The sequence below is a fragment of the Babylonia areolata genome, chromosome 20 (assembly GCF_041734735.1).
Source record: "Babylonia areolata isolate BAREFJ2019XMU chromosome 20, ASM4173473v1, whole genome shotgun sequence".
In the NCBI taxonomy this organism is placed as follows: Eukaryota; Metazoa; Mollusca; class Gastropoda; order Neogastropoda; family Buccinidae; genus Babylonia; species Babylonia areolata.
Window position 1 is genome coordinate 3,712,699 of NC_134895.1, and position 23,413 is coordinate 3,736,111.

General features: G+C 44.4%; 2 protein-coding genes and 1 long non-coding RNA gene across 4 annotated transcripts; 2 read left to right on the plus strand and 1 right to left on the minus strand.

The window, feature by feature from the left end:
* The first annotated feature begins 2,428 nt into the window (after positions 1–2,428).
* LOC143295095 (uncharacterized) lies at positions 2,429–7,007 on the plus strand. The gene is made up of 4 exons (XM_076606658.1): positions 2,429–2,670; positions 3,817–4,022; positions 5,044–5,733; positions 6,874–7,007. Exons 1-4 carry the CDS (start codon positions 2,483–2,485, stop codon positions 7,005–7,007), a joined length of 1,218 nt encoding a protein of 405 aa, XP_076462773.1. The 5' UTR covers positions 2,429–2,482.
* Positions 7,008–7,130: 123 nt separating this feature from the next.
* On the plus strand, positions 7,131–11,137 carry LOC143294883 (uncharacterized). Its single transcript, XR_013056951.1, has 2 exons — positions 7,131–7,222; positions 10,703–11,137. It is a non-coding gene; the product is annotated as an uncharacterized LOC143294883 (long non-coding RNA).
* An 84-nt stretch (positions 11,138–11,221) lies between these two features.
* LOC143294882 (F-box/LRR-repeat protein 12-like) lies at positions 11,222–22,220 on the minus strand. Of its 2 annotated transcripts, none has more exons than XM_076606403.1 (5): positions 21,995–22,220; positions 21,136–21,255; positions 19,532–19,692; positions 16,135–16,397; positions 11,222–14,728 (listed from the first exon to the last, which is right to left on the minus strand). In XM_076606403.1, exons 2-5 carry the CDS (start codon positions 21,231–21,233, stop codon positions 14,294–14,296), a joined length of 957 nt encoding a protein of 318 aa, XP_076462518.1. In that variant the 5' UTR covers positions 21,234–21,255; positions 21,995–22,220; the 3' UTR covers positions 11,222–14,293. The 2 variants fall into 2 exon arrangements, with proteins under 2 accessions (XP_076462518.1, XP_076462517.1); XM_076606402.1 differs by having other exon boundaries at positions 21,966–22,220.
* Between the last annotated feature and the right edge of the window lie 1,193 nt (positions 22,221–23,413).

Here is a 23,413-nt window from a genome sequence, read left to right on the forward strand (position 1 = left end):
AGTCATTAGTGTGAGTCGGATTCAGTGTAGAATGTTATCGTTGAGACAACATAGAGACTAGTACTCTAGTCATTAGTGTGTGTTGGATTCAGTGCAGAATGTTATCGTTGAGACAACATAGAGACTAGTACTCTAGTCATTAGTGTGTGTTGGATTCAGTGCAGAATGTTATCGTTGAGACAACATAGAGACTAGTACTCTAGTCATTAGTGTGAGTCGGATTCAGTGTAGAATGTTATCGTTGAGACAACATAGAGACTAGTACTCTAGTCATTAGTGTGAATCGGATTCAGTGCAGAATGTTATCGTTGAGACAACATAGAGACTAGTACTCTAGTCATTAGTGTGAGTCGGATTCAGTGCAGAATGTTATCGTTGAGACAACATAGAGACTAGTACTCTAGTCATTAGTGTGAGTCGGATTCAGTGCAGAATGTTATCGTTGAGACAACATAGAGACTAGTACTCTAGTCATTAGTGTGTGTTGGATTCAGTGCAGAATGTTATCGTTGAGACAACATAGAGACTAGTACTCTAGTCATTAGTGTGTGTTGGATTCAGTGCAGAATGTTATCGTTGAGACAACATAGAGACTAGTACTCTAGTCATTAGTGTGTGTTGGATTCAGTGCAGAATGTTATCGTTGAGACAACATAGAGACTAGTACTCTAGTCATTAGTGTGAGTCGGATTCAGTGTAGAATGTTATCGTTGAGACAACATAGAGACTAGTACTCTAGTCATTAGTGTGAGTCGGATTCAGTGTAGAATGTTATCGTTGAGACAACATAGAGACTAGTACTCTAGTCATTAGTGTGTGTTGGATTCAGTGCAGAATGTTATCGTTGAGACAACATAGAGACTAGTACTCTAGTCATTAGTGTGTGTTGGATTCAGTGCAGAATGTTATCGTTGAGACAACATAGAGACTAGTACTCTAGTCATTAGTGTGAGTCGGATTCAGTGTAGAATGTTATCGTTGAGACAACATAGAGACTAGTACTCTAGTCATTAGTGTGAATCGGATTCAGTGCAGAATGTTATCGTTGAGACAACATAGAGACTAGTACTCTAGTCATTAGTGTGAGTCGGATTCAGTGCAGAATGTTATCGTTGAGACAACATAGAGACTAGTACTCTAGTCATTAGTGTGAGTCGGATTCAGTGCAGAATGTTATCGTTCAGACAACATAGAGACTAGTACTCTAGTCATTAGTGTGTGTTGGATTCAGTGCAGAATGTTATCGTTGAGACAACATAGAGACTAGTACTCTAGTCATTAGTGTGTGTTGGATTCAGTGCAGAATGTTATCGTTGAGACAACATAGAGACTAGTACTCTAGTCATTAGTGTGAGTCGGATTCAGTGTAGAATGTTATCGTTGAGACAACATAGAGACTAGTACTCTAGTCATTAGTGTGAATCGGATTCAGTGCAGAATGTTATCGTTGAGACAACATAGAGACTAGTACTCTAGTCATTAGTGTGAGTCGGATTCAGTGCAGAATGTTATCGTTGAGACAACATAGAGACTAGTACTCTAGTCATTAGTGTGAGTCGGATTCAGTGTAGAATGTTATCGTTGAGACAACATAGAGACTAGTACTCTAGTCATTAGTGTGAGTCGGATTCAGTGTAGAATGTTATCGTTCAGACAACATAGAGACTAGTACTCTAGTCATTAGTGTGAGTCGGATTCAGTGTAGAATGTTATCGTTGAGACAACATAGAGACTAGTACTCTAGTCATTAGTGTGAGTCGGATTCAGTGCAGAATGTTATCGTTGAGACAACATAGAGACTAGTACTCTAGTCATTAGTGTGTGTTGGATTCAATGTGGAATGTTATCGTTGAGACAACATAGAGACTAGTACTCTAGTCATTAGTGTGAGTCGGATTCAGTGCAGAATGTTATCGTTGAGACAACATAGAGACTAGTACTCTAGCCATTAGTGTGTTGGATTCAGTGTGGAATGTTATCGTTGAGACAACACAGAGACTAGTACTCTAGTCATTAGTGTGAGTCGGATTCAGTGTAGAATGTTATCGTTGAGACAACACAGAGACTAGTACTCTAGTCATTAGTGTGAGTCGGATTCAGTGTAGAATGTTATCGTTCTGACAACATAGAGACTAGTACTCTAGTCATTAGTGTGAGTCGGATTCAGTGTAGAATGTTATCGTTCTGACAACATAGAGACTAGTACTCTAGTCATTAGTGTGAACCGGATTCAGTGCAGAATGTTGTCATTGAGGCGACATAGAGACGTAGTATTTTAGCCATTACTGTGTGTAAGATTTTGTGCAGAATGATATCATTGAGGCAACATAGAGACTAGTACTCTAGTCATTAGTGTGTTGGATTCAATGTGGAATGTTTTCACTGAAGTGGCCACACAATCGAGCAGTGGAGGTTGGCTTCAGTGCAGAATGCCATCACTGAGGTGACCTGGGCACCGTGCCTGGCCCCCTAACGTGACGTCATGTCCGTGCCCCTGCCGGCTGTGCCCAAAAGACTCCGTGTGCCCGTGCCCGCCGTGCCCAGAGGACCACGTGGAGGTCACTGCCGACTGACCACTCTGCCCTACGACAGTCTGCGGCTGCGCTTCCGTCCCTGCCCTGTGCTGGATACACAGGTGTCGCCGCTCTATGGATGGGTGCCTTTAGTTCGGTGAGTATTACTGGATAAAGCCCTAGACACACAGGTGTCGCCGCTCTATGGATGGGTGCCTTTAGTTCGGTGAGTATTACTGGATAAAGCCCTAGACACACAGGTGTCGCCGCTCTATGGATGGGTGCCTTTAGTTCGGTGTGTATTACTGGATAAAGCCCTAGACACACAGGTGTCGCCGCTCTATGGATGGGTGCCTTTAGTTCGGTGAGTATTACTGGATAAAGCCCTAGACACACAGGTGTCGCCGCTCTATGGATGGGTGCCTTTAGTTCGGTGTGTATTACTGGATAAAGCCCTAGACACACAGGTGTCGCCGCTCTATGGATGGGTGCCTTTAGTTCGGTGAGTATTACTGGATAAAGCCCTAAACACACAGGTGTCGCCGCTCCATGGATGGGTGCCTTTAGTTCGGTGAGTATTACTGGATAAAGCCCTAGACACACAGGTGTCGCCGCTCTATGGATAGGTGCCTTTAGTTCTGTGAGTATTACTGGATAAAGCCCTAGACACACAGGTGTCGCCGCTCTATGGATGGGTGCCTTTAGTTCGGTGAGTATTACTGGATAAAGCCCTAGACACACAGGTGTCGCCGCTCTATGGATGGGTGCCTTTAGTTCGGTGAGTATTACTGGATAAAGCCCTGGACATACAGGTGTCGCCGCTCTATGGATGGGTGCCTTTAGTTCGGTGAGTATTACTGGATAAAGCCCTAGACACACGGATGGTTGCCTTTCGGTGAGTACACTGGTTGAAACCTGAACACACGGGCCAGTGAATGCCTTTTGTTCAGTGAGTATACTCACTGCAGAGCTGTCTTAAAACGCGTGCGTGCACGTGTTTGTGTGTGCTTTGTGTGTGTGTGTGTGTGTGTGTGTGTGTGTGTGTGTGTGTGTTTATTTATGTGTTCGTGCTTGTTTGCTGCATGTGGGCATACTGAGTTACCGCAGAACCGTCGTTTTCAAATAAGTGATAGTTAAACCCACGCATAAATAATAGGCAAATTAGTCTCAACATCATCATCATCAACAACATTATCATCGTCATCCTCATCATCATCACCACCATCACCATCATCATCGTCATCGTCGTCATCATCATCACCATCACCGTCATCACCACTGCCAGTGACGTCATCTCTTGCAGATCCTCCCTCCCGCCCGCTGTGTCTAGCCGACAGGACGGGAGGCGGGGGGAGGTGCAGGGGGAGGCGGCCACCCCCCACCCCCTGAACTGTGCGGGGCAGGTAGAGGTGACGCAGAGGGAAAGGGATCAGCGTTGCCATGGCCACCAGAAGCAGAAAGGACTGGACCTCCATGACAACGACACGCGCCTGCTGTCCACCAGGAAGGGTGAGTAGGACGTGTGTGCTGATTTCCTCTATCCCATCCTACGGGAGGAAGTGGAGGCAGCCGTGAAATCGCCCAAACAAGGGAAGGCCGCTGGAGTGGATAACATCCCTGCTGAGCTAGTTCAAGCAGGAGGAGAAGCCATGATAGATGCCCTGCTTACCATTTGCAACAACATCTGGCAGACAGGAGAATGGCCCGCTCCTTGGACTCAGTCACTGGTCATCACTCTCCAAAAGAAAGACAACCTGCTAGATTGTCAGAACTCGCGTACAATCAGTCTTATCAGCCACCCAAGCAAAATCATGCTGAAAATCTTACTAAACAGGTTAAAGCCTCAAGCGGAAAAGGATCATAGCTGAAGAACAAGCAGGTTTCAGAGCTGGACGCAGTACAGCTGAACATATCTTCAACCCGAGGATACTGTTTGACAGGCACATACAGCACCAACAGGATCTCTCCCATGTGTTCGTCAACAGAACACACACTTGCGGTGAAGGGGGATTCCAACCCGTTAAAGACAGCGTCTTTGGACTTTTCTTTGAATTTACTGTTGTTAGAGTTTGAGGTCCAAGCTATGGAATGATGACAGTTGCGTTTCTGTTCATGCTTCTTATGTCTCAGTTATTCACTTGTAAACGGTTGCAAACACAAGTTGTAAATGAGGCCAAACAAATGATAATAGTCATTCTGAGATCAGTTACTTCAACAGTATCCATCAATCAAATGTGCATGCCATTTCTAAGAGATACTGTTTTGTTTCGAAACCCGAAACTGAAATTAAAAACAGTTCCAATGTTTTGCAAGATATTTCTCTTGGCGACTTCAGTCGATTTATCGCCATTGTTACTAAATGCTGGGTAATTTGACATGATCTCTTAGTGATGTATGAAATATACAATACAATACAATACAATACAAAACAACGCAACACAACGCAACACAACTTGATCAATCCCACTGGGAATGCCTTGACACGACCTCCAAATTGCTGCATGATGACAGTGCTGACTTCAATGTCCAGGTCCACAGGAGAACCAGGCAGTCACGGACACTCTGAGGTCCACCAGCCACCGGACACTGGCTCCCAAGTCTGTAACCATCACCACCACCATCCGCTCCACCACCACCACCTCTACCAGGCTGCCCTGTGTCCCTGGCGTTGACGCTAAAGGAAGTTGGGGGACTGGTGACGGTGCTGTCACTTCCGGTGCTGTCCAGCCAAGTGGTGCTGTCTCTTCCGGTGCTGTGCCGCCAGATGGTGCGGTCACTTCCGGTTCCGCTGCTGTGCCGCCATGTGGAGCTGTCACTTCCGGTGCTGTCCAGCCAAGTGGTGCTGTCTCTTCCGGTTCCGCTGCTGTGCCGCCAAGTGGTGCTGTCCCTTCCGGTGCTGTCCCGCCAGGTGGTGCTATCACTTCCGGTGCTGTGCCGCCAGGTGGTGCTGCCACTTCCGGTGCTGTCCCGCCAAGTGGTGCTGTCACTTCCGGTGCTGTGCCGCCATGTGGAGCTGTCACTTCCGGTGCTGTGCCGCCAGGTGGTGGTGTCACTTCCGGTGCTGTGCCGCCAGGTGGTGGTGTCACTTCCGGTTCCGGTTCCGGTGCTGTGCCGCCAGGTGGTGGTGTCGCGGGCAGCAGGTCGGCAGTGCCGGTGGTCGGGGACTGTGCTGGATCCTCCCCCAGTGTGGGCACTGCTGCCTTCCGGACAGGAAGGGACGGTCAGTGGTAACACCCCCCTCCCTGAGACCTTCGTTCAAAACCCGTCTGTGTGCCTGCTCACAGTCCCTCTTGCCTTGTTAACGACCCTTCTTTCCATCGGTTAAATCTGATGACAGTCATTACCTTCTGTTCATCTGTGCACCCTCCTTCTTACCCTCCTTGCATTCTGTTCATCTGAATACAGTCCCTACCTTCTGTTCGTCTGTAAACAGCCCTTCTTACCTTCAGTTCATCTGTAAACAACCGTTCTTACATTCTGTTAATTCTGATGGCTGTCATTGTCATGGCCTTTGTTAACGTGTCACAGTGGTTGCCTTATTAAAAAATGGAAGTTGTGAATGAAATAACAGTCATGTGTGTGTCTATTTGTATATATCTATATCTATATCTATGTATATTTATACATATCTACATAGATAGATAGATAGATAGACAGATAGACCCCGTGGTGTGTGTTACAGGGGAGTCCTGTTACAGTGACCCCGTGGTGTGTGTTACAGGGGAGTCCTGTTACAGTGACCCCGTTGTGCGTGTTACAGGGGAGTCCTGTTACAGTGACCCCGTGGTGTGTGTTACAGGGGAGTCCTGTTACAGTGACCCCGTGGTGTGTGTTACAGGGGAGTCCTGTTACAGACCCTGTGGTGTGTGTTACAGGGGAGTCCCGTAGCTAGGGGAGTCCTGTTACAGTGACCCCATGGTGTGTGTGTGTTACAGGGGAGTCCTGTTACAGTGACCCCATGGTGTGTGTTACAGGGGAGTCCTGTTACAGACCCTGTGGCGTGTGTTACAGGGGAGTCCTGTTACTGTGACTCTGTGGTGTGTTTTACACGGGAGTCCTGTTACAGACCCTGTGGTGTGTGTTACAGGGGAGTCCTGTTACAGTGACTCCGTGGTGTGTGTTACAGGGGAGTCCTGTTACAGTGACTCCATGGTGTGTGTTACAGAGGAGTCCTGTTACAGTGACCCCGTGGTGTGTGTTACAGAGGAGTCATGTTACAGTGACTCCATGGTGTGTGTTACAGGGGAGTCCTGTTACAGTGACTCCATGGTGTGTGTTACAGAGGAGTCCTGTTACAGTGACCCCGTGGTGTGTGTTACAGGGGAGTCATGTTCCAGTGACTCCATGGTGTGTGTTACAGGGGAGTCCTGTTACAGTGACCCCGTGGCGTGTGTTACAGGGGATTCCTGTTACAGTGACTCCATGGTGTGTTTTACACGGGAGTCCTGTTACAGACCCTGTGGTGTGTGTTACAGGGGAGTCCTGTTACAGTGACCCCGTGGTGTGTGTTACAGGGGAGTCCTGTTACAGTGACTCCATGGTGTGTGTTACAGAGGAGTCCTGTTACAGTGACCCCGTGGTGTGTGTTACAGAGGAGTCATGTTACAGTGACTCCATGTGTGCTGGAACTGGCGGCACTGCAGGCTGCCACCGTCAGGGAGGAGAGGGGCAGGAGGGGGAGGAGGATACTGGCGTGACCTCCGTGCCTGGTGAGTGGGGTGTGATGGTATTCATGTTGTTGTGTAATGTTCGTTCATTACAATCCTGGTGGGTGGGGTGTGATGGTATTCATGTTGTTGTTGTAATGTTCGTTCTTTACAGTCCTGGGTGGTGGGGTGTGATGGTATTCATGTTGTTGTTGTAATGTTCGTTCATTACAGTCCTGGTGGGTGGGGTGTGATGGTATTCATGTTGTTGTTGTAATGTTCGTTCATTACAGTCCTGGTGGGTGGGGTGTGATGGTATTCATGTTGCTGTTGTAAAGTTCGTTCTTTACAGTTCCTGGTGAGTGGGGTGTGATGGTATTCATGTTGTTGTTGTAAAGTTCGTTCTTTACAGTTCCTGGTGAGTGGGGTGTGATGATAATCATGTTGTTGTTGTAATGTTCGTTCATTACAATCCTGGTGGGTGGGGTGTGATGGTATTCATGTTGTTGTTGTAATGTTCGTTCATACAGTCCTGTGGGGGGGTGTGATGGTATTCATGTTGTTGTTAAAGTTCGTTCTTTATCTTCCTGGTGGTGGGTTTTTATTCATGTTGTTGTTTTTTTCTTCTTTACAATTCTGGTGGGTGGGATGTGATGGTATATCGTTGTTGTTGTTGTTTTGTTGTTTTCATTGTACAATTGGTGAGGTGGGGTAGATGGTATTATGTTGTTGTTGTATGTTGTTTTCTATTTTTACAAATCCTGATGGGTGCAGGTATGATGATAATCATGTTGTTGTGAAGTTCATTTTTCTTTTTTTTTTTCTTTTTTTTTACAATTCTTGGTGGGTGGGATATGATGGTAATCATGTTGTTGTTGGGTTCGTTTGTTGTTGTTGTTCTTGTTGTTTACAATTCTTGGTGAGTGGGATATGATGGCAATCATGTTGTTGTTGGGTTCGTTCATTACAATTCCTGGTGTGGGGGGTATGATGATGATCATGTTGTTGTTGTGAGGTTCGTTCATTACAGTTCCTCGTGGGTCTGGTATGATGATCATGTTGTTGTAAGGTTCGTGAATTACAATTACTGGTGGGAGGGGTATGATAATGATCATGTTGTTGTTGTGAGGTTCGTTCATTACAAATCCTGGTGGGTGGAGTGTGATGATGATCATGTTGTTGTTGTAAGGTTCGTGAATTACAGTTCCTGGTGGGAGGGGTGTGATGGTGATCATGTTGTTGTAAAGTTCATTCATTACAATTCCTGGTGGGAGGGGTGTGATGATGATCATGTTGTTGTTGTAAGGTTCGTTCATTACAGTTCCAGGTGGGAGAGGTATGATGATGATCATGTTGTTGTTGTAAGGTTCGTGAATTACAAATCCTGGTGGGAGGGGTGTGATGATGATCATGTTGTTGTTGTAAGGTTCGTTCATTACAGTTCCATGTGGGAGAGGTATGATGATGATCATGTTGTTGTTGTAAGGTTCGTGAATTACAAATCCTGGTGTGGGGGGTATGATGATGATCATGTTGTTGTTGTAAGGTTCGTTCATTACAATTACTGGTGGGAGGGGTATGATGATGATCATGTTGTTGTTGTAAGGTTCGTGAATTACAATTACTGGTGGGTGGAGTATGATGATAATCATGTTGTTGTAAGGTTCGTTCATTAAATTGCTGGCGGGTGTTTAAAAAGTTTTAGATTGAGTTAATTTATCTTCATAATGCAGTCTATTGGTCTACAAGAGCGGGTTCTGACAGAAATGAATTTGTATGGCAAATAAAGAAAACAAATAAGCAGCTTTTGAAAAAGAAAAGAGAACAATAATGGATGCAGATATCACCCAAGGAGTGGTGAATGTGATTGATATTGATCAGATGCAAGAACGTTTTTATTTACAGTGGATTAGAGGATTACTAAGTTCAACAAAAAATGATAACTGGAGCTATATCCCAAAATGTCATCTGGACCTGTGCTTATGACTTTGGCTAAGAAAGCTTAACTTTCAGATTGAAAAGGATGTCTGGATAATGCCAAACATTGCCACAAAAGAAGTTTGATGAACCCATTCAACCCTGTGGAATCTACAGCTTTGGCAGGCTCCCATGCCATATTGATGTGGAAATGAAAATGCATAAAATATACTGTTTTTCCTCCAAATTATGAGTGAACACATCCGGAAATAATGCAGAAGTTAGTTCCCTTCCTTTGTGGTTTCAAGCGCATTGGGTAACGCTGCTGATCAGGCATCTGCTTGGCAGATGTGGTGTAGCATATAATTTATCGATTTGTCCGAACGCAGTGATGCCTCCTTGAGCTACTGATACTGATACTGTGGTTTCAGCATTATTATATAGGATTGTGGAAACTGTTTCAATGAGACCAAATTTGATGCTCAAGCAATGCCTGGGTGCTGGGCTGAAGAAGTTAAGAGAACTTCAATGGAAGATTTTGCATAATGTATAACTAATAAATATTCCACTGCAAAAAAAGAACATAGCTGAAGATAACAGGCTCCATATGTTAAAATGCAGTAGATTACACAGAACATTTCTTTTACGACTGCCCTAACCCCAGCGACCCACTGCCCCCTCCTAGTTAATCAATTCTGGAAGGATATTGCACAGTTTATACAATGTTAGACTAGCACCTGGTTAAACTTAAATTTGTGTGACATTCTGTTTGGAATGAAAAGAATGGAGCTCCTAGGATAAAGCCAGTCACATGAACAATATAATCAACCATAGTTATTATCCTGATAGGGAAAATGTGTATTACTATTAGTGTACAGAAGAAAACAGAAAGTTAAAACATTTACATGCTTGATTTTGGAGCAACAAATCCAATGCAGAACACTGGAAGAAAAAGCAACTAACAAATACTGTTGCTGACTAAAGTAATGAATCAACAAGAAATTGAAAAACATGTTTATCAGAGTATCAGAGTGCGATTTGACAAACATGCACACACACACACACACACACACGCCTGCATAGTAGTCATGCCATGAACAAACTCAGACATAGCATCAAAGTTGCCATTTATTTAATCAAATAATTCACAGCGAATTAAGACTGCCTGATGACAACATATTACTGCTTCAATCTGGGGATGTAACATTGTTATGCTTTTATAAATTTCCATTTTCAGTTTGTTAATAATATGTACTGTACAATACACACATTTCATTCATAATATGTAATGTATGTAAGTGTGTGTATTGGTATAGTATGGGCACACATTGGCTAGTGTACCAATTCATTAAAAATCCCAGACATTACATCACTTTATTATATATCAAAGGTGAATAACCAAATCTCAATCCTTAGGAGTCACACTGACATGTAATCTGTAAAATTATGTGAAAAACCACCAATGAAGAGGCATGTTGATGCGCCAAATGCACAAAAAAGAAAAAAAAAGAAAGAAAAGAAAAGAAAAAGAAAAGAGGTGCTCTATGACCTGCTTGCTACTGAGGTGGAAAAAAAGCCAAATGCAGTAAATCACTATCTGTAACAGCAATCTATAATCCTTTTCAGGTGTTCATTTCATGTGTGAATGGCTCTTCTTGCTGCTCTTCATGTTCACCAACAACTTCAGACTTCACAAGACTGCCTGCAGATATCAATTATCACTAATGCATGTATGTTCATAGTAAGTCCAATCGTACAATCAATGAAAAATTTCAAGTCAGATGAACAGTGTATTGTATCAGAGCAAAATGCATGGAGTGATTCTGTTTTAGAAGAAGTTGAAGTTGATAAAATTTTATATCAGGAAAATGAGCATGACTTCACCTATTGGTGAAACCAATGTGGGTGTGTAGCCGAAACAAATTTGAATGTGTAGGTGAAACAACCTTGCTGACATGATAACAGACACGGAGAGGGCCAATTTTGGAGAACAAAGTGTACTTGAATCAATGCTCCTGACATGGTAACGGAAACGGAGAGGGCCAATTTTGGAGAACAAAGCGTACTTGAATCAATGCTCCTGACATGGTAACGGAAACGGAGAGGGGCCAATTTTGGAGAACAAAGCTGTACGTGAAACGATGCTCCTGAATGGTAATGGAAACAGAGGGGGCCAATTTTGGAGAACAAAGCTAGACGAAACGTGCGGCCCCCACTGCTAGTGACCAGCTGTGGGTGTGAGCCTGACACTTTGTGGTGAAGACAGCAGACACTGTGTCACAGCACTGGGGAACACTGGCAACAACACAATGCCCTAGTGATGACACCAAGATCTGTGTCTGAACCCTGAGGAAACTGCAAGACTCTTGGGGGTGGAAGGTGGCTACTGTGGGTCTATGAAGAGAGCTGTCCAGTAAATATTACATGAGGTGTGCATAAATGTGTTCTGTGAGGACTTACATGGCTATGTGATGCGGTGAATAAAAGGAATGATTGTGCTGTACTGTACTTCTCTCTTTATTTTGTTTTGGGATAATGTTTTATAAAATATGTGCTTATGTTAGGCTCTCAAGGACCTGACCAGCATGGTGGGTTTATGGAATGTCAGGCATCCACTCCTGTCTTGTAAGATGTGGTGCAGCGTATATGGATCAGTCCACACACTCTAAAGCATGTGATCTGATCCATATATGCCATATCACACTGCATATGCAGGGGGAAAAAGAAAACCTAACCATAAGCCCAACATGTATGTCAGGTCTTGAGTCGCAACAGATTTTTTCACAATGAAATTACAGGCTGTTCTCACAAAGAGAGCGTGTAGCCACAATTCTAGTGTACATGTGTGGATATGTGCCTCCGTGTGTGTGTGTGTGTGTGTTGTGCGTTTGTGCGCTGTGTGTGTGCAAATGTGTGTGAGTGTGTATTCTTATGTATAATGTATCTGGCAGCCACTTGAATTATGCTTTAATGTAAAGAACTTTATATTGTCAAGTACTATTAAAAAAAGTTATCACATGCGTGATTTTTTTTCTTTCTGACAGACTCTTGCAAGAGAGAACTCTTTTGTTGACTCGCATTCTTTTTCATGCACAAAGTCCATGCTGTACTCAAGAGCTTGGTTTTATGTCTTGTCCAAAAGATTAGCTTCAAGTTCAGAGTTCAAGGCAAAATCGTTTTTATTGAGAGTATAACAATAAGTTTATGCAGCTTTCTTACATTCTGCCTTCAGGAAAAAAAGGAAAAAAAAAAGAAAAAAAAAAAGAAGCTACTACCGCTGAGGTGAAACACACACACACACACACACACATCTTTTAACACTTTGTACCTGATCAGTGCAGCCGCACTGCAGTTTCTGTGGACCATCCCTCAATAGCTGAGGGCACCATAAAAGCCATACTTCACTCATAAAGCACACATCATCAAAAACCATATTCAATTCCCTTGAAAAAAACAAACAAACAAAAAAAGTGAAGTGGAAATACAAGACTGAAAAAAGGGGAAACTGAATGGTCCCACTGCAGTGCTGAAATATCTTAACTTGGTCCAAGGGAAGCAAACAGGCGTTACAGATAAACAAGTACTTGGGATACTTCTTCCTCTTCTTTGTTTGTGGGCTGCAACTCCCACGTTCACTTGTATATACACGAGTGGGCTTTTACGTGTATGACCGGTTTTTTTTACCCCGCCATGTAGGCAGCCATACTCCGCTTTCGGGGGTGTGCATGCTGGGTATGTTTTTGTTTCCATAACCCACCGAATGCTGACATGGATTACAGGATCTTTAATGTGCGTATTTGATCTTTTGCTCGTGAAAACACACGAAGGGGGTTCAGGCACTAGCAGGTCTGCACTTTTGTTGACCTGGGAGATCGGAAAAATCTCCACCCTTTACCCACCAGGCGCCATCACCGAGATTCGAACCCGGGACCCTCAGATTGAAAGTCCAACGCTTTAACCATTCGGCTATTGCGCCCATCACTTGGGATACAAAGTGTTGAGGAAAGTTTGCGTTCTACACACAGAGAAAGAGAGAGAACAGCATACACATCAAACACAGAAAGATCACTGATCAGCAAACAGACTTCAGTGTTTGTATCATCATCAGTCATGAAAAACACATCCAGTGCTGCCTTAAACATACCTCCATATCATTTTCAAAATGCAGTCAAAAGTCACTGAAAAGTACTATCATGATTTAATTAACAGAGCACAAACAGCAACATTATTACAACGCATTGCTTTAATAATACCATAATGATTTAACCCAGCACAAACAGCACACATTATTACAATAAATTATTACAATAAATCACTGTATGTACTATAATTTAACAGAGCACAAATAGCACACATTATTACAGTGCGAGTTAGGTTAAGAGTAAATATCACAATGGTTATCATTCCATTGTATAACACTGTTACAATGATTTTGCATTCAATTTCAATGAACATAATAGTAACAAATGAAAATGCAACAGAGTTCACCCAAAGCTTAAATTACTCCCTGACACTTGCAGTCTTTCACAAACATGACTTTCAGTGTGTCTGCCTGTCAGCTACAAAACGTTCTTCACGCATTGTGACATGCAATGCCTCAACACCTGGTCAGGACAAACGCATTTTACGTAGTGCTATGGTGATGGCTAAGCCCTTTTCTTGTATCTCTATTCTACTCTCCGCCCCTTCAGACCTCACCAGATGCAGGTAAATCAGAAGGAAAGATCTGAAATAATATCTTCAGCAGTAAACTGACCATCCTCTTTTCAGATCAAGCAGTGCAAGCATCATTATTCAAATAATAGTTTGTGTTGTTGTTTTTCTCCAACCAACTGCTGTGGTGAAGTGGTTATCATCACTGCCTGACGACTGGGAAGATGTGGTATGAGCCCCAGCAGGTTTGTTTTTTTTCAGCCAGCATCTGGCTCCTACCAAAGAGCTGAGTGTGTCATGGGCTCAAAGGGAAAGACTTGAAAGACACAGTTGATAATTATCCATGTCAAGGGTGCAGCTTTGGGAGTGATGCTCAAATCTCCTGATAAATATCTCTCAGCCTGGCTGATATATTATCATTAAAGGGAATGTTCAGCACAGCCTTGTCACTTTATCCAGAACCTAAAAAACAAAAAAAAGGACCTCCATCATGTGTGCAAAGTTTTGAACAAAAGGCTTCACACAAGGGCACATGTGAACAGTACTTCACACGAACAAAGACCTTCATATCAAAATGTTGCAAAGCGGCATCTGGTTCCTGTAGGGAAGGACGCTGTCTTCACAGAAAACTTTCTTTGTGAAAACCACAGACAGCGTGGTCAGACTCTTCATCCTGCACAGCCACGACAGAGCACTGGCTGTCAGTTTGTCACAGTCATCCAGCACCAGATGCCTCAGCTGGGTCAGCCCCTCGGCCATCCCCGGCAGTGCTGACTCTGTCAGGGATTTGGATCCAGAAAGGTCCAGGTGTTCCAGACAGGTCAGGTGGCGAGACAGGTGGTGGACGACCAGGTCACAGGTGTCACAGCCCCGCAGGCTGAGGTAGGTCAGCTGGGTCAGAGCCTTCACCACGCCCTGTAACCCTGACTGAGGGAGCTGACCCAGCCGATAGCAGTTGTCCAGCTTCAGTGTGCGCAGCCCTGTCAGTGCTGCCACGTCCTGCAACATTCATCACCAGTGTCACCCACACAGGTGGAACCTATGGCGGTGGATGGAATCAATGGGAAAAGATGGAATCAATGGACACAGAAGGAATCAATGGGAAAAGATGGAATCAATGGACACAGAAGGAATCAATGGGAAAAGATGGAATCAATGGACACAGAAGGAATCAATGGGAAAAGATGGAATCAATGGACACAGAAGGAGTCAATGGACACAGAAGGAATCAATGGCAGCAAGTGGAATCAATGAGTGTTACAATTAAAAAGCACACACATAACATTGCACACGCTGCTGAAATTATCAACCACCACAATGTCAGTCATTATTCTTACGCAGGTGGCACTCAACTTCAGAAAAGCCACTCCCCTGAAAACTCGCCCTCTCTCTGGAAAAAAACATGCAACTGCTTCCTGGGCATTCAAAACTGCTTGACTCAAAATTACTTTAAAATATATGCTGACAAAACTGAAGAAATATCTCACCAAACAAAACACTCTCTTCTATTACAATTGACTAAGTCAAACTTGCCAATACATCCATCCCTCTTTCCAGCTCTGTCAAGAATGTGTCCTTGCAAAAATTTATCAGTCACATCTGTCAGTCTTGCTACTGTCAATACAGCGCATCAGTTCTAATCAGATGAATCTGTCCACTGATGCAACATCGAAATTCATCATCTCTATCATTCTCTCATGCCTTAACAAATGTAATTCTTTCCTGTCTACTTTGCCTGCATCATCCATTCACTCTCTTCAGCACACACAAAACTCTGCTACCTGACTCATCCTCAAAAAGAAAAGACCCGAGCACATCACTCCTCTCTAACAAAAATCTCTCCATTGGCTCCTTGTCTTACACTGAAACAAGTACAGGAGCAACACTCTATGTCATAAATATGTAAAGGACTTTCTCCATTCATATCTCTGTGTGTGCCTTCACCTCTACACCCCACCTCGCACTCCACAATCAGCTTCAGATCCACTTTGTTTCTGCATACCCAGATTCAAACACTTCACAGTCAGCCACCATTCTTTCTCTGTTTCTGGACTTTACCCTTGGAACAAGCTCCCCGTTTCGCTTTGTGAAATCTCTGCACTCACGCTTTTTCAAGTATGGCCTTGAAACTGACCTCTTTCTTGTATTTATATTTGTATATAAATACAAATACAAGAAAGAGGTCAGTTTCAAGGCCACACTTGAACAGCTCTCCCCTCCCTCCCTCTTTCTGGACTGCAGTTTCTCTAGCTTTCTGCTCACATGTATTTTCAAGTTTTGTCTTTCATCCTTAGGAATCACAGTCATGCACACGTGAATGACTGGTGTCAAAGAGCTCAGATTTGCCTCAGGACAAGATTAAGCACTATATAAAATATCTTTATGATCAGTCACAGCACTGTTACCTTCATGTCCTGGTTGTCCACACGCACAGTGTCAGACAGGTCCAGGTAGACCAGGTGGGGCAGGAAGCGACGACAGTCTGCCAGCCACTGAGGCCGCCAGGTGCAGCTCCTGAGGGTGAGGTGTGTGAGGGAGTGAGGCAGGACGGGGGTGTGGATGTTGGTGACGTTGCCGGGCTCCATGTGGAAGCACCACAGGTTGGGGCAGGCCTCACGGAGATGGTGCATCATGGCCTCCGTCAGAGGGGGCTTCACCTCCGTGCTCTCTGCACACAGTGCCATGTCTCTCCTCTCACCTTATCTTTCTCTTCGATTTTTTTGCTTCCACATCATGCACTGTTCCAGAGGCTTGTTTCAGATCATACACAGCCACACTCTGGTTCATCTGTCACAGTCCCAGTGTCAGCAGTCCACAGGGAACTAATGATATTAGGTCTCCAGGAGGCCACACAACAGAGGAGACCCTGCATTGCAGCTGAATCACTTCCATGGTGTTTACTAGTGCCTGTTCTGATTTAAAGTACTAAGGACACCACCTGCTAAGCCCCCTACTGATGACAATAATGGCTTAGCCATAGAGCCAGCTTCCCCAGAGTGGAGACTGCCACCACGTCCCTCCAATGAGTCCCCCATGAATCTGCTGTCATTGTAGACCTTGTCAGGACTTACCCTAGCATGGAAGTAGGAGGGGGATCTAAACTGAGGTCATGAAAAGCCACAGAAATTAGGACTTTTTATACTGATGATGCAGGAGGAGGGTGACAATGCTCAATCATAATAATGATTCAACTCAAATAATAATAATGATTCAACTCAAATAGCACCTTTCCACCCAAAGAATGTTCAGATGTACTGTACAATGCAAAATCTACTGAGTAAAACATGCATACAAACACTCAAATGAAAACTTACAAAGAAAACCCTGCACAGACATCCAACCACACACTCAAACACCAATTTACAATTATACACACATAAAAACATCACACACAACACAACACTTATCGTACATATCAACCTCTGGAGCACACAACTTGCCTGCTGACCACTCACCCACACAGAGATCCCAAAGGATGCTGAAAACCCACTTACAATGATACAACACAAACACAATATCACTTTTTTTTTCAGAGTTGAAATTTTTCTGCCTATTTGTACACACATTAATCATCGCATAAAGCAGGATAAATGCCAGCATACTAAAAAACTCTGTCAGCCACCACACCACCTTCAATCCATGCCCTCCTCTGTCAGCCACCACACCACCTTCAATCCATGCCCTCCTCTGTCAGCCACCACACCACCTTCAATCCATACCCTCCTCTCTGTCAGCCACCACACCACCTTCAATCCATACCCTCCTCTCTGTCAGCCACCACACCACCTTCAATCCATACCCTCCTCTGTCAGCCACCACACCACCTTCAATCCATACCCTCCTCTCTGTCAGCCACCACACCACCTTCAATCCATACCCTCCTCTGTCAGCCACCACACCACCCTCAATCCATGCCCTCCTCTGTCAGCCACCACACCACCTTCAATCCATACCCTCCTCTCTGTCAGCCACCACACCACCCTCAATCCATGCCCTCCTCTGTCAGCCACCACACCACCTTCAATCCATACCCTCCTCTCTGTCAGCCACCACACCACCTTCAATCCATACCCTCCTCTCTGTCAGCCACCACACCACCTTCAATCCATACCCTCCTCTCTGTCAGCCACCACACCACCTTCAATCCATACCCTCCTCTCTGTCAGCCACCACACCACCCTCAATCCATGCCCTCCTCTGTCAGCCACCACACCACCTTCAATCCATACCTTCCTCTCTGTCAGCCACCACACCACCTTCAATCCATACCCTCCTCTCTGTCAGCCACCACACCACCTTCAATCCATACCCTCCTCTGTCAGCCACCACACCACCTTCAATCCATACCCTCCTCTCTGTCAGCCACCACACCACCTTCAATCCATACCCTCCTCTGTCAGCCACCACACCACCCTCAATCCATGCCCTCCTCTGTCAGCCACCACACCACCTTCAATCCATACCCTCCTCTCTGTCAGCCACCACACCACCCTCAATCCATGCCCTCCTCTGTCAGCCACCACACCACCTTCAATCCATACCCTCCTCTCTGTCAGCCACCACACCACCTTCAATCCATACCCTCCTCTCTGTCAGCCACCACACCACCTTCAATCCATACCCTCCTCTCTGTCAGCCACCACACCACCTTCAATCCATACCCTCCTCTCTGTCAGCCACCACACCACCTTCAATCCATACCTTCCTCTCTGTCAGCCACCACACCACCTTCAATCCATACCCTCCTCTCTGTCAGCCACCACACCACCTTCAATCCATGCCCTCCTCTCTGTCAGCCACCACACCACCTTCAATCCATACCCTCCTCTGTCAGCCACCACACCACCTTCAATCCATGCCCTCCTCTGTCAGCCACCACACCACCTTCAATCCATGCCCTCCTCTGTCAGCCACCACACCACCTTCAATCCATGCCCTCCTCTGTCAGCCACCACACCACCTTCAATCCATGCCCTCCTCTGTCAGCCACCACACCACCTTCAATCCATGCCCTCCTCTGTCAGCCACCACACCACCTTCAATCCATCTGACACTGACTCATGTTACAGGACACACAGGAGTCAACACCCTGACACTGACTCACATTACAGGACAAACAGGAGTCAACACCCTACCACTGACTCACATTACAGGACAAAAAGGAGTCAACACCCTACCACTGACTCACATTACAGGACAAACAGGAGTCAACACCCTACCACTGACTCACATTACAGGACAAACAGGAGTCAACACCCTAATACTGACTCATGTTACAGGACACACAGGAGTTGACACCCTGACACTGACACACATTACAGGACAAACAGGAGTCAACACCCTAAGACTGACTCATGTTACAGGACACACAGGAGTTGACACCCTGACACTGACGCACGTTACAGGACACACAGGAGTCAACACCCTACCACTGACTCACATTACAGGACAAACAGGAGTCAACACCCTAACACTGACTCACATTACAGGACAAACAGGAGTCAACACCCTACCACTGACTCACATTACAGGACAAACAGGAGTCAACACCCTAATACTGACTCATGTTACAGGACACACAGGAGTTGACTCCCTGACACTGACACACATTACAGGACACACAGGAGTCAATACCCTGACACTGACTCATGTTACAGGACACACACAGGAGTCAACACCCTGACACTGATGTTACAGGACACACAGGAGTCAACACCCTGACACTGATGTTACAGGACACACAGGAGTCAACACCCTGACACTGATGTTACAGGACACACAGGAGTCAACACCCTGACTCACTCCTGTCCAGGACTCCCCGGACACGCAGGACCTGCAGTCTGTCCGAGGCATGGGCCTTGACCAGCTTCCACAGTCTGCGTGGCTCCAGCTGGTAGGGCAGCAGGTCTATGTGGCGCCACAGGGAATTGTCCAGCACTATCTTCCGCCATCGCCGACAAACCCTGCACAACAAAGGCAAAACACTCATCAGGTGTCCTGAGGGTATTTCCTTTCTCTGTGTGGCAGACCCCACCCACACACAGCTGTGCTGACACACAGCACAGACTGATGAGTGGACTGTGAGCTGAGCATTTCACACCTCTGCTTTCTTCCTTTAGGTACTGCATTAATTGCATAAGGAGGACGGTGGCAGAATGGGTAAGACTACTTTTCTACCAATACGGAAAAGAACATAGTCATCAGTTAACTTTAGCATGCAATGTTGAAACACTGATTTATGCTGACTGCTCAGGATAGTAAAAGAAAAGTAAAAACAAAGCAGAATAGCTGAAAGACATCAGATCTACAGTATAACTTAAACTTGAGTTAGCCTGATACCATTGTTTTAGGGAAATACTTTCCAATGCTTTGTGCAAAATAAAGAGCTGTTTTGTATTTCTCTAAGTACCATGCCAGCATACTGTTTGTGTCTGTTTAATTCAGTTTTTGTCTACACAAAATAAAATAAAATGCACTTATGGATAATTAATGTCATCAATGCAAGTATGCACAGTGTGTAAGTTGGATTATGGAAACATGAACAGACCCATAAAATTAAATATGACTGCTTAAATAATGAAATAAACACAACACTGCTCATAAAAATGTGCTTGTATGTATTTTGTATCTTGAATGGATCTCGATTCTACTTGAAAGGGTCATGTTGCCCATGAACTGATGTTGAAGAAACCTCTCAGACTCTCCAGATGCTCAGCTGCAACTGTACTGAATACTCATTGATCTTTATTGACATTAGGCAGCTCTCCTTTTGGAGGCATGCTCCATGATAGATGTTTTACATACATCAGACATCCTCAGTAAATAAGACTGGTGGGGTGGTAAAAAGCTAAACTGGCACTGTAATCCACTGCAATTCACAATACATAAGCAACAATGTCTTTGTAATAACATACTTCATTTCATTTCGTGGCGTGGTACAAATTATGTTGTTGTTTTTTTGTTTTGTTTTTTTCATGTTTGTCTGTTGCATGTTGAACTGCAGAGAAACAACATTGATGATTTTATCTATATATTTTCAGAGTTAAAACTGCAATAGTGTCTGACTGCAGGAGAAAAAGAAAAATCAACAAAAGCCCATTCATAGCAAGACCGATTTTATCAAAAATTAATAAGTCAAGTGACCAACTGGCTGCCACATCAAAATGCAAAAAATAATGTCGAGTGACCGACTAGCTGCCACATCAAAATGTCATGATGACTGGCATGAAGCCTAAACCCTGACATTGTATACACACACACACACACACACACACACACACATATATATATATATATATTATATGCACACACACACATACACACACTGTATACTTACACACACATGTGAACACACACACACACACACACACACACACACACACGGAAAGTGAACAACCAAGGCTCACCTTCCACTGACACAGCGGTCTTTGACAGGCAGATAGCTGAGGATCTCCAACAGAAGGTTGTCAGGCAGACTCTCTATATGCATGCTGGTTGTTTCCATTTTGCTCTGTATTGTAACTTTTCTGCACACACACACACACACACACACACACACACACACACACACACACACACAAACCATGTTAGTTGTGCACACACCACTATTTTGTGGAGAAGATTCTACTCAGACTACAGACTCACACACACACACACACACACACACACACACACACAAGTTTTAATTATCCTTTCACCCCTTTTGGAGCATGGAGGATTACTACTTTGAAGGTTCTATAATATTATGTCTACACACACACACATTTCAAGTTTTAATTATCCTTTCACTCCTATTTAAGTATATTGGATTACTACTTTGAACTTTTGACACGCACACCAAAATTTTGGTGTTGTACTTGTAGCTATCACACACACACACACACACACACACACACACGCGCGCACGCACACACACACAGTACAGGCGTACATTTCACTTTCACTGCGTTGACGGCTACAATCATCAATTTGATTTTTACGCCGTTTTTGTTGGGTTGCGATGAAAGAAAAACAAGCTACAGAAAGCGACAGACCTATTAGTGAGGATGAAAACCTAGTCCTACTCTAAGTGGGTTCTCCGGCAGGCTACTATCACTATGACTGACAGACATGTTGCACACAAACCACACATTTCTGAGCAGGCTGTATCGATATTAAACAAGCATACTGACTTTTATCAGACATGCCGTGAGACCTGCTCCCCAACAACAATACCTGTCTGAACCTCGTTTCTCACCTCGCACTGCGCACAGCCAAACAGCCCACCTTCGAAAGTTTCAGTTGATCCGGAAGTTATTGCTTGCGATCCGTGGGTGATTAAATCACAGTAACATCTTTGTAACTTCGATTAATCATGGACTGACTAGGACTGTCATCTTCCGGTGTCACCTGCTAATCGACTAAAAGCCAACATCTTGGAAAATAAACCGCATAATTCGTGTGACACCAAACTTCTGTAACTGTTCTTGTGCACTGCAGTGACTTCCTGTTAGCGCATGCGCACATTGGTTTGTTTACAAGTTCAGTCAGCAGACACCTTTTCCTGCGGTCGCTGTGTCGTGATTCTATGGTGGAAGAGAGAGCCTGGATAGAAAAACATGCAGCTGTCAAACTTTGGCAAAAAGAAAGAACAAAACCATCTCCGGACAAAGATATTGAAACAAAAATGAAAGAAAGAACTAAACAGTGTGAAATCATTGCTCAAGAGACCAAAAATGACAAGTGGAAACAGTTTTGCGAGGCACTCAGTTATGACTCAACATTGACAAGAGTTCTGGCAATTTTATCGTCCCATGGAAGGGAAAACGTGCACAACAACAACCCCAGACATGGTAGACACTGACGGAACCAAGCTTAAGACAAACGAAGAAAAAGGATCTGCCCTGCTCAAACGTTTCATACAACAGAGCGATCAGTTTCAGTTTCAGTAGCTCAGTCAAGGAGGCGTCACTGCGTTCGGACAAATCCATATACGCTACACCACATCTGCCAAGCAGATGCCTGACCAGCAGCGTAACCCAACGCGCTTAGTCAGGCCTTGAGAGAAAAAAAAAGATATATATATATATATAAGCTTACATAAATAAATAAATAATAATTATGATATAAAAAAGGTAGTAGTAATGAAAATAATTTAAAAAAAAATAATAATAATAAATAAATAATTAAATAAATAAGACAACAATGATGATAAATAAGCAAATAAATGTAAAACATGAAGACACACATTCACACATACACCCACACATGCATAACAGATATACACCAAACACGCAGTTTCACAGATATGAAAGCACAGTCAAATACATATAAACGTACATGAGCTCCAACACACACACACACACACACACACACACACACACACACATTACCCTGCACTTCCTCTAACCGGATTGATCTTTGGTGACTGAGCCATCTGTGTATATGATGATGTCCTCTTCTTTACTGTTTTCTTCTATGAACAGCTTCACTTCTGCATCAGTTTTGCCCTCTGGCCATTCTCGACAATGTCTTCCTAGACTGGGTGAAATGGCTGTGTTGAATAGATGGTAGAGGTTTTCGGGATTTTTCTCCAATTCTTTTGTTTCTTTCAGGTCTTGTCGTCGGCATACTAGCTGGATTGTGTCTTCTGCTTGCCCCATCCATGATCTTCCTCGTCCTAGACGGCTGCCTTTTGCTTCTTTG